The sequence below is a fragment of the Hyperolius riggenbachi genome, chromosome 6 (genome assembly GCF_040937935.1).
Source record: "Hyperolius riggenbachi isolate aHypRig1 chromosome 6, aHypRig1.pri, whole genome shotgun sequence".
NCBI classification, from domain to species: domain Eukaryota; kingdom Metazoa; phylum Chordata; class Amphibia; order Anura; family Hyperoliidae; genus Hyperolius; species Hyperolius riggenbachi.
Window position 1 is genome coordinate 38,470,702 of NC_090651.1, and position 16,579 is coordinate 38,487,280.

The 16,579-nt window shown below is 42.4% G+C and overlaps 1 protein-coding gene across 17 annotated transcripts in view; it reads right to left on the reverse strand.

The window, feature by feature from the left end:
• Window positions 1-16,579, reverse strand: part of ADGRL2 (adhesion G protein-coupled receptor L2) — a 332,423-nt gene that overhangs the window by 127,783 nt on the left and 188,061 nt on the right. For all 17 annotated transcript variants that reach the window (XM_068239162.1, XM_068239158.1, XM_068239157.1 and 14 more), the window contains exon 4: window positions 2,588-2,697. In XM_068239162.1, the coding sequence (XP_068095263.1) occupies window positions 2,588-2,697 (110 nt within the window). The remainder of the gene's footprint in view (window positions 1-2,587; window positions 2,698-16,579) is intronic.

The following is a 16,579-nucleotide window of genomic DNA, read 5'->3' on the forward strand; positions in this document are numbered from 1 at the left end:
GTTTACATCTGTAGTGTGAGTCTCAGCTGCTCCCCCGCCTCCTGCATAGCTCCGGTCCCTGCCCCCATCCCTTCCCTCCAATCAGCAGGGAGGGAAGGGATGCAGGCGGGGACTGGAGTTCTGCAGGAGGCGGGGAGAGCAGCAGACTGACACTATAGAAATAAACACAGCCAGCTCTGACAAGCTGTTTGTCAGCAGCATGGCTGTGATTTATGAGGGATTGCAGAGTGCAGGGGGACCTTAGGGGGGTTTGGGATAGCAACAGAGACTGGGCTGTATAGGCAGATCCAGCCTTTGTATGCAGATAATATTCTTCAAACCCACCTCGGGTTCTCTTTAACAGAAATCTGACAGAACAGACATGTTTTGGAGCAGCTCATCTCCTCATGTAGTGTTCTCAGGATTTATTGTATTTTCAAAAGCACTTAGTGAATCGCACTTGCTCTGTCCAACAGCCCAAAAAGTGTGACGTAAGAAGGGGGCTAGCCAGCATCACTGTATAAATTCTTTTCAGGGAGTGTCTTTATAAAGACCATGTTGAGAATCCCCCTATGGAGAGATGGACTGGCCCGAAACCTGTTGGTTCTGTCAGATTTCTACTACCTACTGTAAGTGACATCAACATAGGAGAAAGGTAATTTATAGCTCATTTTACTCTGGAAGAAACATACTTATTTGTATGTATTTACATGTATTTTACATTTTTTTGTCGATAGTGGTCCCTAAAGTACAGAACAAAATGTGTATCCTTCACACCTTTCCTCCTGTGTTATTCAGCCATATTAAAAAAAAAAACCTGCTGTTAAAATAACTATCACAGGCGAACTTGCCTACTACCACCACATGATTACTCCTCGACCCTCCCTTTTAATGACTTATGCTGTCTAGGTAGGTAGAGAGAAGACAGCATGGCTCAGCAGAATGTAAGGAGTGAGAAGTGAACATGTAGAAGTCAGCAAGCAGGCTCGAGCGATCTGCAGATTGTATATGTATGTATGTATGTATGTATGTATGTATGTATGTATGTATGTATGTATGTATGTATGTATGTATGTATATATATATATATATATATATATATATATATATATATATATATATATATATATATATATATATATATATTTTTATGACTGGATAAAAGAAAAAGTAAAGATGTTCAGAGCAAAAAAACAGTTTTTTTTAGCACTTTTGTTTGAAGATATTACAGGGGATTTCACATGAAAGGTTCCACTGCAGGTTCACTTTAAACTTGATAACAATGAAAAGTATTATTAATATTTTCATGCATGCTTTGGTTTATAGTCTATGCAAATGTGTTCTTTTGTTTCATGGGCTATTAAAATAATTATTCCCGGGAATAATTGCAGTTTTTATTCTCTTATTTTGCAGGAAAGGTTTGCAGGAACGGGGGTGAAACATCTCCACCTCAGTCCTCTGCTGCGAGTCTCTCCCGTTCACAGTATGCCGACAGTAATTTTGCTCAGAACACAAATAGAATTGCTCAATAATAGGAGGAATTTGTCTCAGTCGAACTTAAAGGGGAACTGAAGAGAGAGGTATATAGAGGCTACCATGTTTATTTCCTTTTAAGCAATACCAGTTGCCTGGCAGCCCTGCTGATCCTCTGCCTCTAATACTATTAGCCATAGCCCCTGAACATGCATGCAGCAGATCAGGTGTTTCAGACTTTAAAGTCAGATCTGACAAGACTAGCTGCATGCTTGTTTCTGGTGTTATTCAGATACTACTGCAGAGAAATAGACCAGCAGGGCTGCCAGACAACTGGTATTGATTAAAAGGAAATAAATATGGCAGCCTCCGTATACCTCAAACTTTAGTTCCCCTTTAATAAAATGCACAAGAGAATTGGTGGGAACAGGTAGCATCCCAGGTAAATTCCTGACTGAAAGGACTTCCGATGCGACTTAAGAAAAGCAGTTTTAGTTACTTGGAGGAGCTTCTTCCGGCCTCTAGAAGTCATTTGTATCCCTCTCTGCAGCTCCGGTCTCCTCCAGGATCCCGCTGGCAGCTCCTAAAGCTCGCAGATTCCCAAGATGGGTTGGCATTTTCTGCACATGAGCGGGTGCCTTCTCGCGTGGGGCAGGGGCACGCCCGCACATAAAAACCAGGCCAATTAAGGGGGAGGTGATCCTTGGGGGCTGCCAGCAGGACCCCAGAGAGGACCGGGTTGGCGCAGAGGTACAAAAATGACTTCTAGAGGCTGGAAGAAACCTCAGGTAAGTAAAACTGCATTTCTTTAGTTGCCTCAGAAGTCCTTGAAGTCAAAGGCAACACCTTCCTTAGGAGAGCGTGAGCCGGATCTATTGATTAAGGCCCTGCATCACGCAGGTGTACACATTTCTGCCTGGTATACCCAAAATGGCTAAATCTGGAGTGTTTTCTCAAAGAAATATAAAAGTTTGTGAAAGTAAATACTTAGGGCTCCAGGGGGACTCTTGGTGAGTATAGTCTCTCCTGCATGCACAATGGATGTGAGGTTTAGGAGGTGTGCGCGCAAAGGGAGCATTTGTTATTGGAAAAAACATTTTATTTTTTAATCCAAGGGACAATCCAGTTTACTTACTGTAGGGAACACATTCATATTGGACTTCCAAGTACTTGTATGTTCCTGGACACGGGTCAGGGAACACATCCGAACCCGTGATCACCACACACTGCGTCCTGTTGTTACACCTGCAATGAAATAAGAAAAAAGGTCCCTTAATTATTAGAATATTTATTTTAGTATTTATATAGCATCAACATCTTCCGCAGCACTGTACAGAGTATATTGTCTTGTCACTTAACTGTTCCTAAGGCCCGGTTCACATTAGCGGTGGCCGTCCGGAATCGCCGTGCCGGAGCCGGACCGCTTGCAGAACGGACGGAACGGACGCACGGCAATAGCAATGAAAGCCTATGCGTCCGTTCACATGCGTCCGTTCTGCCGGACCGGAGCCGGACCGGATCCGGACTCCGGCGTCCGTTCCAACATGCGCTATTTTTTGGTCCGGCTCCTCCGGCAGCCGTATCCGGAGCGGAGCCGGACTGCACCATCCGGCCAATACAAAGCAATGAGAGCCGGAGAGCGCACAACACACTGGCTACAAAAACCGGACGTTCTACCCCACTTCCTATGCATTTTGGATGGGGACCACTTGGGCCCAGCGTTCAAAGAGTGGGGCAGCAGCGATTTCATGCTGGAGCTCGTTTTGGCAGCAACATGTCTGATGTCTGATAACGAGGAGGCGAACAACAGGAAGGAGAGAATTCCCAGGTTTACGAGTAAAAAATGCCTGGATCCATGGTCCCAACTGCAGTCTCTGTATCCACGGATGGTCTCCACACGTCCACCTGTCTCCAACAATGACCCCAGACCCTTCTGCTGACCTCCCAGACCCCAGGTATTTACAGGATGTTATCTCCTTAAGAAACCGGATCCGGACCGCAACCGTGTTCACACCGCACGGAAACCGGATGCAAACGGACCGGATCCGGATAGGAACCGTACGGATCAGGTCCGGTCCGGCTCCGGTGCGGTCCGGACATCCGGTGCGGTTTTGACAAAACCGCAAGTGTGAACGGGGCCTTAGAGGGGCTCACAATCTAATCCCCACCATAGTCCTATGTCTATATCGAGTAGTATATGTAGCTTAGTCTAGAGCCAATTAAGGGGGAAGCCAAGTCACTTATCTGTATGTTTTTGGGACGTGGGAGGAAATCAGAGTGGCCAGAGGAAACCCACACAGACACGGGGAGAACATACAAACTGCATGCATATATTGCCCTGACTGGGATTCATACTGGGAATCCAGCACTGCATGGCGACAGCGCTAACCACTATGCCACCATGCTGTGCCTACGCCATTAGGCTGCCTGTGTTTTTTGTTTTGTCTTCACCTTGTGGAGGTAAAGATCTTGGCCACAAAACATTTAGTTTTGGTTAGAATTGTGTTTGACCAAGCAATTCATGATCCATAATTCCCCACTCAAGCCTGCTTTCAATTCATGGCAAACAAGATAGTACCAACCATACAAAAAGACCATAAATGGGCAACTCGATCAATGGCGTATCCATTATATTAACGTCTACAGATTTTCAAGTAGTCTTCTGTTATTCCATAATGCAAACAAAGATATGCCTTAAAGGGCATCTGAAGTGAAAATAAATGTATGATATAATGAATTGTATGTGTAGCACAGCTAAGAAACAGAATGTTATAGTAAAGAACAGAGCCTCAAATTGTTTCCAGTACAGGAAGAGTTGAGAAACTTCAGTTATCTATGCAAAAGAGGTCCTCTGAGCTTGGTAATGCTGGGCATACACGGCTCGATTCTGAGCCATTTAGATGGCTCGATAGATCATTTCCGACATGTCCGATCGTTTTGCCCCTCGATTCCTCATTGTAGACAATGCGAAAAGGTAAGAAAAATGAGCAGAAGATAGAATCGCCGGCGGAATTGAGCGGGAAATAGTTTGAGCGGGAGAATCGAGCGGCAAAATCGAGCCGTGTATGCCCAGCATTAGAGAGAGCCCCTACTTTCTGAAGCACTTATTCATCAAAGAAACAGTGAGACCACCTACAGATAAGATTTTACTGCAGGGGAGTTCAAAGGGTCATTAGCTCTGCTCTGTTTTATAGCTTAACATACAGAGTGTAGTTTGTAACTGCAAATATGACAGAATGATGCAACATAATAATAATAATAATAATAATAATAAAAAAGCTATATAACTGAAAATAAAGATATGAGACTTTTCTTTGCTACTAATGTTCTATTATTTCACTTCAGTGCCTCTTTAGACCCATCTGCTCAGTTGTCATAGTCACTCTAATATTGGTAACCTTCCAGCCAATTTTTTTTTTTTTTTTACTTTTCAACAGCAACAAAAGAACTTGCATTTTGAACACGTATGACAACATAAACTGCAAACAAAACCAAAGATGAAAAAGCCACCTCGCCACCACCACGAAAACACAGTTCTCAGAATCTCAGCTGTGTTCTATTCTCGCAAACAAAACTATATATAAAATATTAATAAGTGCATAAATCTGCCTTTCATCTAGACCCGAATGTTGTTCGAAATAACGTGGTTGAGAGCGATGTCATGGAGCTCACCGTATTTGCCGAGACTTATGATACAATTAATTTGTCACTTTCAGGAACTAAAAAAGGATCGGATTCATTAATGATTTAATAAACACAGCTAACATAAGAGGAAAAAACGGCTTTAGAAGTCGGAATTAAAACACACGTTGAAAAATAAATAGAGGGTCTTAAACTGTAGGCAAGTCTGGTGTTCCAAAACGTTCAGAAGCCTGATGAGATTTTTATTATTAACTCTCTCCTAGACAGCCCTCAGCAGTGCAAACAGCAAATAGACACAAATAACAAACTAGAATACTATCAATAAGTTCTGCTATAATGCCAGGGCTGTAGAACTGAGGAGTCGGAGCAATTTTTGAATACCTGGAGTCGGTGGTGCATAAACTGAGGAGGTCTGATGATTTTTGTACCCATTTCATAGCTTTGCAAGGGTTGTGAAGTTGGAATCGAGGTCAAAGCAATTTTAAAGCGGAATAAAACCCTGACATAATATTCAATAAAAACATGTTTTCCTACTTTTTATATGCCATACGGTTATCAGATTTGCTTTTGTGCATGAGTATTGTTATTCATTTAGAAATTACAATTTCCCAAAGTCCATTTTTTTTTTTTTTTTTGCTCTGAGAGCTGCCTTTGCATTTTATACATAACTGGTGTATTCATATTGCATTGTACCCAGAAATGCTTTCTGAGTATCTGTCTGTGCTCTGGAGTGTCTGAATTGCGAGAGAATGTTTACATTCCTCACTTGATACAATTCAGTAAACGCAAGATAACATTATCTCCAGTTTGGGTGCGTCCAGATTTCTCTGCACTGAGCTTGTAACTCCTGTGTTTAACTAATTGAATGCTGTTCTAGTTGATAAAGAAAAACAAATGCTTGTTGCATACAATATGCTGTAAATAATATTTTAGAGCAAAGAAGAAATGCTGGGTTTCATTTTTCTTTAAGTACCTGGAGTCGGAGTTTTTCATAAACTTCGGAGTCGGGTGATTTTTGTACCGACTCCACAGACCTATATAATTTAGGTTTAAATGCAAACTGGGACATGTCCTGACTGATGCCCCTGGATCATTTTGTTGCATCTTTAGATGAAATGTGTAACCTCTTTTAGATATCTGGGTATTAGTGTGTCCCCTGACCCTGCTCATTTTCAGACATATAATGAAGGCCATATAGTTGAACATTGTAGAAATAAAGTGGCTGCCTGGTCTAAACTCCCATTGTCAGTTGTTGCTAGGACCAACCTTGCAAAAATGCTATTGATGCAGGGCTGTACAGTCGAATTCGAGGAGTTGGAACAATTTTTGTATTTGGAGTTGGTGGTTTCATAAACCAGGAAATCGGATGATTTTTATACCAACTCCACGGTCCTGATAAGTATCAAACTAAAGAGTCAGAGCAATTTTGGGTACCTGGAGTCAGAGTTGGTGGTTTAATAAACGGAGGAGTTGGATGATTTTATACCAACTACAAAGTCCTGTATTGATGCCCAAAATAATGTATGTAATCCATGAGAGATGGGTGTTTAATAATGAATATATAGTAGAGATAGATAGATGATAGATAGATGTTATATTGTACAAAGAGCTTTTGTAAAACAAAATGAATAATAAAATATAATCCGAGTTGAGGCTCATTTTATTACTGTAAGTTCATGACAGCCTTAATTTTATTGAAAAATGTCATCTTTTTAGCTGCTTGTGACTGCAGTGGAACAATTGCTGACTTTTCAGCTATCCCAAATCTTATATATATACACACACACACACACACACACACACACACACACACACACACAAGACACACACACACCAGACACACACACACACCAGACACACACACACACACACCAGACACACACACACACACACACACACACACACGCACACACACACCGGACACACACACACACACACACACCAGACACACACACACACACACACACACACACACACACACACACACACACACACCAGACACACACACACACACACACACACACACACACACACACACACACCAGACACACACACCCACACACACCAGACACACACACACACACACACACACACACCAGACAGACACACACACCAGACAGACACACACACACACCAGACAGACACACACACACACACCAGACAGACACACACACACACACCAGACAGACACACACACCAGACAGACACACACACCAGACAGACACACACACAAACACACACACACCAGACACACACCAGACACACACACACACACACACACCAGACACACACACACACACACACACCAGACACACACACACACACACCAGACACACACACACACACCAGACACACACACACACACCAGACACACACACACACACCAGACACACACACACACACCAGACACACACACACACACACCAGACACACACACACACACACACACCAGACACACACACACACACACACACCAGACACACACACCAGACACACACACACACACCAGACACACACACACACACACACACACACACACACACACACCAGACACACACACACACACACACCAGACACACACACCAGACACACACACACACACCCACACACACCAGACACACACACACACACACCAGACACCAGACACACACACCAGACACACACACCAGACACACACACACACACACACACACACACACACCAGACACACACACCCACACACACCAGACACACACACACACACACACACACACACACACACACACACACCAGACAGACACACACACCAGACAGACACACACACACACCAGACAGACACACACACACACACCAGACAGACACACACACACACACCAGACAGACACACACACCAGACAGACACACACACCAGACAGACACACACACACACACAAACACACACACACCAGACACACACCAGACACACACACACACACACACACCAGACACACACACACACACACACACACCAGACACACACACACACACACCAGACACACACACACACACCAGACACACACACACACACCAGACACACACACACACACCAGACACACACACACACACCAGACACACACACACACACCAGACACACACACACACACACACCAGACACACACACACACACACACCAGACACACACACACACACACACACACACACACACCAGACACACACACACACACCAGACACACACACACACACACCAGACACACACACACACACACCCACACACACCAGACACACACACACACACACCCACACACACCAGACACACACACACACACACACACACACACACCAGACACCAGACACACACACCAGACACACACACCAGACACACACACACACACACACACACACACACACACACACACACACACACACACACCAGACACACACCAGACACACACACCAGACACACACACCAGACACACACACCAGACACACACACCAGACACACACACCAGACACACACACCAGACACAGTAGGGTCACCCAGATTCTCCAATCCTTGCTGAATTCACCTTATTTAAAGAATCCCTTGACACGCTTACATTTTTAGCAGCATGCCTGGATTGTGCAGACTTGCTTCCAAACATTCCCTTAGGCTTTGAATTAATTTCCAAATACTTATTCAGTTTTTGTTTAATATAAAATTAAGCAATCCTGAAGCCAAAATAAACTTATGAGATAATGAATTGTATGTGTAGGACGGCTAAGAAATAAAACATTAGTAGCTAAGAAAAGAGTCTCATATTTCCCGGTAGACCAAAAAAAAAAAAAAAAGTACGTTATCTAAGAAAAAATCTTTGCTTCTCTGAGCTTTTTGACCCACTGGGTTAAATACAGTCCTGTTTATTGAAGCACTTAAAGGACATCCAAGGTGACATGTGACATGATGAGATAGACATGTGTCTGTACAGTGCCAAGCACACAAATGATTATGCGGTGTTCCTTTTTTTCTCTTTCTCTGCCTGAAAGTTACAAATCAGGTACGCAAGGTACAGTTTCTGTCCGGGTCGGACTATAGCACAACCCTCACTAATAAGTAATTACATCCATAAAACACTTTCCTGGCAGAAAATGGCTTCTGAGAGAAGGTAAGCGATAAAAGGGTCAGTAGTTCATAGACTTTAGCTCTGGTATACTTCAATGAATGGGTCATTGAAAAGAGGCCATGAAACAGTAAAAACTTTAAAAAGTATCTTTAAATATAAAATAAAACTGGGAAATACCTAAAAAGTCATTTTTAGAAGTAAGAGGATAGATACAATGGTTTAGCTCATACGTTTATTTTCACCTCGGGTGTCCTCTAAAGAGCCAAAAAACAGTGAGGCCTGGAACCCACTGAAATCAGCAAACGCAAAACGCAACCGCTAGCGTTTTGTCTGAGCGGTTTGCAAGCGGATTCATGTGCGTTTTTGGTCATGTTTTGCAACATTGTATTTTTTTGCCCAGCGGGTGCGTAGCGTTTTGCGTTTTTATCCTGATTGGTCCTGTGAATTATTTTTCATTTTGTTACAGTGTGCTGAACCGCAAAACGCTAGCAAAACCGCTCAGTTTAGGTTTTGCTGAGCGTTTCCGCTAGCGGTTCAATACTTTACATTGAAGCGCTAACGCTCCCAAAATGCTGCAGGTCCTGCGTTTGCGTTTCTGAGAAACACAAACGCTCCTGTGGAAGTTGCCCCATCCATTAACATTAGCCCAGCGTTTTGGCAAACTGCTAGCGTATCGCAGTGCTGCCAAAAGCGCTCCTGTGGGTTCCAGCCCTGAGAGACAGTTTAAGATAAAGTTTTACTGCAGGAACGTTCAAGGGGTCATTGTTTATTCCTTGTTTTATAGTTTAAAAGACAGTGTGTGGTTTTGTGACAGTATGATGCAATGTTATAAGTAAAGCTGTGTAACCAAAAAAAAAAAAAAAAACCAAAGAAAAAAAAAAAAAAAAGTCTCATTTTTGTTTTCAGGTATATAGCTTAGTTTTTCATAGCATCATTACATCATTCTATCATATTTGCAATTTACAAACCACACTGTATTTTAAACTATGAAACAGAGTGGAGTTAGCGACCCTTTCAACTCCCTGCAGTAAAAATCTCATCTGAAGCTGCCTGTCACTGTTTCTTTGAAGTAGAAGTGCTTCAGAAAACAGCACCGTAGCTGACCAAGTTGGTTCGGACAGCTCAGAGAGGCTCTTTTACATAGATAAAAACTGAAGTTTCTTAACTCTTCCTGTACTGGAAACGATATGAGACTTGTATCTTTGCTACGAATGTTCCATTTCTTAGCTGTACTACACATACAAATCATTATTTCATAAGTTTTGTTTTTTTTTCTACTTCAGATTCCTTTTAAAATAGTAGAAAATAAAATAGGATTGCCTTCAACTTCAAAAACGGTTATTTCTGATGCTTCTGGTTGTTAAGGATTACTTTCCATTATTCGAAGAGCTGATGTACGATGCACTTTACAGAGAACATTTGATGCACTCGCATTAACCTCTGGTCCGCAGAAAACGTACAATCTAATATGTCTCCATCGCAAAGTCGCTCATACCAAATAATCTGTGATGATTTGTGAAGGTCACTCATCAAGCTGGAGAGCGCAAGGTGCGGGGTATGCCGAATGTAAAAATATCTGCTGTACACCATCAAAGGTCAACATCCGACTCTGCCACACACCTCAGTCCCCGTCCTCACGCTTACAATTTAATGCCCTAATTACATAAGCACTCGTGCAAACCAGAGCTAAGCTATACTGCGTTCATTGAAAGCTTCGTTGTATTCAAGGCTAAATTCTTTTACTGGAAAGCAGTAGGGCCGAGGTGCTACGAAAATGAAGTATTAGCTTATGTTTTTCCTATGCTAGCATTGGGTGTCCTGGCTCAAAAGATGCTTAGACTCCTTAGCCAATGAAAATGAACGAATCTCCAGACATGGCCAAAAAATTGACGGGCCTGAGGAACTTCCTCGTTATTTTTACTCCTGGCTTAACTGCATCAATATTTCTTGATGAAAATATTACAGGTATGTTCAGATAGATAAACTTAAATACCCCAGTGTTGAGTTTTAAAGGGAACCTGAAGTTAGAGGTATATGAAACTGCCATATTTATTTCATTTTAAACAAAGCAAGTTAGTTGCCCCGCTGGTGATAATTCTTGCTTCAGTCGAGTCTAAAGCCTGGTACACACTTTCAATTATATCAATAGAAGAGAAGAGTAGAATCTGGGCACCATAAACTGCAGTTACCACACTTTATTTCATCCCCACATACAGACAGATACAGGTGTGCAGGGCCGGTCTGACAGCCGTTTCACAAGCAGACACGCTTGCTTCCTCAGAGGCTCTGAGGAAGCAAGCGTGTCTGCTTGTGAAACGGCTGTCAGACCAGCCCTGCACACCTGTATCTGTCTGTATGTGGGGATGAAATAAAGTGTGGTAACTGAAGTTTATGGTGCCCAGATTCTACGCTTATCTTCTATTGATGTGATTGCTTCCATTTGTCTGGAGGCACATTAAACTAACCACCGACCCCACCTAGTTTGCCAGTAGCAACTGGTGCCGATTTCTCCACTCTCCTACTGTTTACATTTTCAATTATGATTGACCAATCACTGACCAATTTTACCATCTTCATGTAGTATGAGGGTCAGCAGATATTGACTACCATGAGCAAATTGTGTAGTTTAACCCTCATACCACATGGAGGTGATAAAATTGGTCAGTGTCAGGCAATGTGGCCAGGCAATGTGTACTGTTTAAATTAAATATGTCAGCCTCCCTATCCCTCTAATTTCAGGTTCTCTTTATGATAAAAAAAAAAAGAAGTGGCTTTGACAACCAACTCTTTCCCTACGTGCATGAACACAGCAGACAGACAGGACCAAGATGTTGTTTAATTGAACCCACGATGCCACACCACCCTTATTGTCCAATTTACACCAAACCACTCAATTGACAGAATGTCATTGGTGGTTGTTGAACATGCCCTACTCCATTAAGTAGCAACTAATGAGGTCATTTCTAAAAAATGGCAGTGGGGGGGGGGGGGGCAATCCACTGCTGTAACACCGTGGCACTCCTCTAGAAGACCATGGAGCTCCGGCCAGAAGCTCGTGTGGCATCTCTGGGGTCTTGAGTGGACCAAGTGAGCTTCTGGTGTATACTGAGTGTTGGGGAAAGCCTACACTGTACTATAAAGTGGAAGGGGCAAGAAGGGATCTAAGGTGGGGGGTTTTCAAAGTAGGTAAGACCATAGAGACTATGGCCTCAATTCACTAAGCAGTTTAGACTAGTCTACAGATGGTTTTTTAGTCTACTGATGGTTTAGTGTAATGTTTTAGACCTGTTTTTGGACCTGGTTTAACATTTAGTAATTACACAATTCACAAAGGCAAAGGAGTAACCACGCCCACTTCTTCTGACAGAGATTAGACCAGCTGATTTATGTAGGTAAAGTAATTCTGTGAGGTATTTTAGATGTAAGGATGGAACCTTTTGAATTAATTATGCAGGATCTTATGGATCTGAAAACTGGGTCTTAAAAGCCTAATTATAGGTGGTGTGTGTATGTGGGGGGTGGGGGGGCATTCTGCAGAGTTGGGAAGGAGGATAATACTGCTGCTCATGGTACATGTTCCCTCATTTCCTGTCCCTCAGACCTGTAAGGCTGGAATAGGAACATTGGCGGTCCCAAGTATTTCTATGAATATGGTGGTTCCAAGTACAACTAATTCAAAAAAGAGCAATATATGCTTGAAGTGAATTCCCCACACTACATAAAAAATATTTATGTTCTTGGGTCCTATTGGATAGATTAAGCAACTTCCTTTCTGAGCAGGAAAACAAATCTATTCAATTTATCCAAAGCTAAAATAAATTTATTTCCAAGAGATGGACTTGAAAGCTACAAACATAACCGCTTGCCAAAATTGAAATCTAGACAGCCTACTGTAGCTTTATTTGTAGTCTATTCCACTCTCTCTCTCTCGCTTTGTGTGTAAAGAAGTCAAACCAATATTTAAAAAAGCAGAAACAGCCAAGAATAAAGACATCATGGACCGAGATTTGCTTACGCCCTCAAGGCAAATAAAATATTACACAGAGAGGGCACATTCAAAGGTTTTTAATACTTTTTCACATTTACAAAACTAAACATAAATGTCAACGTTAGAAAGAACGGGAACAAACAGAACCTATTGTTTCAGAATGAAAGGCTAGGTTCAAAGCAAAAACGAAAGAAAGATCATTTCTGGGAGGTGAGGAACTCAAAATAACGTTTTCCCTCTTGGCAAGAGAAATGTGATCAAAATAAAATAATGGAAGCGGCGTTATGCTGTCGATTTTACAGTCAAAGAAATATTTGCAGTCAAAGACCATGCCCACTGGTCTGAACACCAAAAACTACAAACCACGGATGATGGCGAGTTTTGGGTGAACTGTTAGAGGATCTATCTAAAGAAGAACACTGTGAATTCAAGGTTCCCTGTTGAGGAGACCTAAAACTCCAAAATATGGGTGAAAAGAACAAATGATTTCAGAAAACCCCTACTCTCTGAATTAGCTATTTATCTTCTTTTCTCCGGAGTCTTGTTTGGTTTGCTTTCACAATTCAGAAACACAGAAGGAAGTATTCATTGTTATGCATAGGAATTGATTTCTGATATCAGCTGCAGGAAGATTATGTTAAAAAAGGACAACAACACAATCAATAGGCAAAATATCATAGCACTTAACAGGCCTCGTTTCTGATAAATGAACATGAAGCAAGGCGTTCAGAGGTAAAGGACTGGTTCCTGCTGTAACATTGCACCTAGCTCGGCACCACTGCCAATGGAGCAGGCTGCATTCATTACAAGTAAATCGGGCCACATACTGCCACCACTCTGAAGAACGTCCCTTGCACTTTTGGCATGAAGGTGGACACGTTCGAAACAGCGGTCTGATGCTGCTACAAGCGAACTCACTAGTGTTATTGATTACTATTTGTGCTAGCCCAATGCTGGGAACACACGATGCAATTTCCTGCCCCATCGATGGGTGATCTGACTGGAAGCTGCACCGTATGTACATACCCAAACTGATCCCGATCGATAAAGGGATCGATTTTCCGATGATAACTTCACAAGATCGATTCCTTTCTCGATTGGAAATGTCGGAAATAATCGTCTGATTCTTACGATTGGACAGGAAATTGCATCATGTGCTCCCAGCAAAAAAGGGCACAGGGTGGGCTATAATTTATGTTTTCACATGCTGCCAATGCAACAGATTAAGCGATTGTTAACTTTACTGTGGACTTTAACTTGTGCCACATTTAGGGTCTTTGTACGTATGAAGATTTTAAGGCAAATTTAACAACTTCCTACAAAATGGACATTTATAAGATTCCTATTTAGGCACCTTTACTGCAAATAGGATGTTTATATCAATGTCCATTTTGCAGAAGTGCAAATGCTTTTATAACCTACAGCTGGCACACACTGTCACATGACACCGCTGTAGCCATGGAGACCCAACGCTGAGAGCAGCGATTAGGCGAGTTAACCCTCTCGTTAACGCCTGCTCATTACTATGCAGGAAGGGAGGGAGAAGAGGAATCTAGCCAGCTGGTGACGGGCCAGATTTACAGCACATATGGGCTGGATATGGCCCACGGGCATTAGTTTGCCCAGCGCTGAGCTAGAACCAAGAATTCCAAAGTGGAGAAAAGTATCCTCTATTTCCCACACAGGTTTTCGTTTTTGCCTAGAGATATGTTTAACACTCAGTGAGTGACTCAGCTGGGATACGCGGGGAGCCAGCACAGTCTGGACCTAAACACTGGTTATAGGTCAGTAATTCATTAACCAGAAAAGTCATAACAACCAAGGCTCTAACAGCTTCTAAAAATGGCTTCTATCTTTGTATATAATGAAAAGGTCAGTTTAAATAACACATCTATGCTGTGGCGGAGGGGAAGAAAAAATTATCATACGTTGGTCAGGCTCTGGCTGCTGAAACAATATGCAAATCTTACAATTAATGTCTTACTTCTTATTCCTTCCTTCTCATGCTTTTATCTTCATAGCCGGCAACATTGACACCTAAAATGTGGCCATACGTCTGTCAATCTTCTGTCAGATCAATCATCAGATAGATCCCTCTCTAATCGACCTGTCATGCAAATCCCTGCCTCCTCCTGTGGCAGGCATCTGTTTGAATAGCCACGACCCACGATAGCCATGAACCAAATAGGCTGCACCACGACACCGCCGCATATAGTGACGTCAAAATAAAGTTACTAAAAAGTCAGAAAAAAATTGCTTGGATCTATAAATCAAGAAATGGTCATCTATCCTACACCACTCAATTTTCATAAACATTTATCAGAAAAAACAACCACTACCGATTAACCTATATCGATGAAAACAGGATTTCTTTTTGTTTTGTTTCTGTAAAATTATTAGTTTATTTTTTTATTTGACTGTGTCATGTGTGGCCACCTTTACAGGGCGTTTCACAAATCCCAAGTTTCGCTCTACTTCGATCTTACTCCAGAATCTCCTCTTCTTTAATCCTTTTTTCTTAAAGAGTATCTGTACTCTAAAATTCTTACAATAAAAAGCATACCATTCTATTTATTGTGTTCTCCTGGGCCCCTCTGTGCTGTTTCTGCCTCTCCCTGCTCCAATCCTGGCTTGTAATTGCCAGTTTTAAGCAGTGTTTACAAACAAAAGACATTGCAAGTGATAGGCTGAGAGTAGCTCAGTGTGTGAGTCATACAGAGTGTGCAGGGGGCCTGGAGAGGGTGTGTATAGCTTCTACCCAATCACAAGCAGCACAGCAAATTCCAGCCTGACTGCCTCAGCCCGACAGAGCCGGAGAGGAGATTAGACCATATAACAAAGATAACACAGCCACTGTGCAACTAGGAAAGGCTGCAGTAAGACAGAGCACATTAGAACAGCTATAGGAACTTATAGGATAGAAGAAATAAGGATGAACATTTTGTTAGAGTCTCTTCAAAGGATCATTATCATGAAAAAATGTAAAATTTAAAATACATCAAAATGCACAAATAAAAAAAGTACATTTATATCCCAGAGTAAAATGAGCTATAAATGACTTTCCTCCTATGTTGCTGTCACATACAGTAGGTAGTAGAAATCTGACAAAACCGACAGGTTTTGGACTAATCCATCTCCTCATGGGGAATCCTCAGGGCTTGTTTCCACCATAGCGAATCCGCATGCGGCGCCGACATGCGGATTCGCTTAGTACATTGAAGTGGCCGGGGCTGTTTCCATATGTGCGGCGTGCGGGAGCGATTTGGCGGCGGGCCAAATCTGCACGACGGGACCCACCGAATTCGCCTGCGTCGGGAATACGTGCGAATCGCCGCTAATGTATTTAATAGTAAAAATGCATGCATTTTTTACATGCGTTTTTACCCGCGATTCGAGTGCGATTTCGCACCTTTTTCAA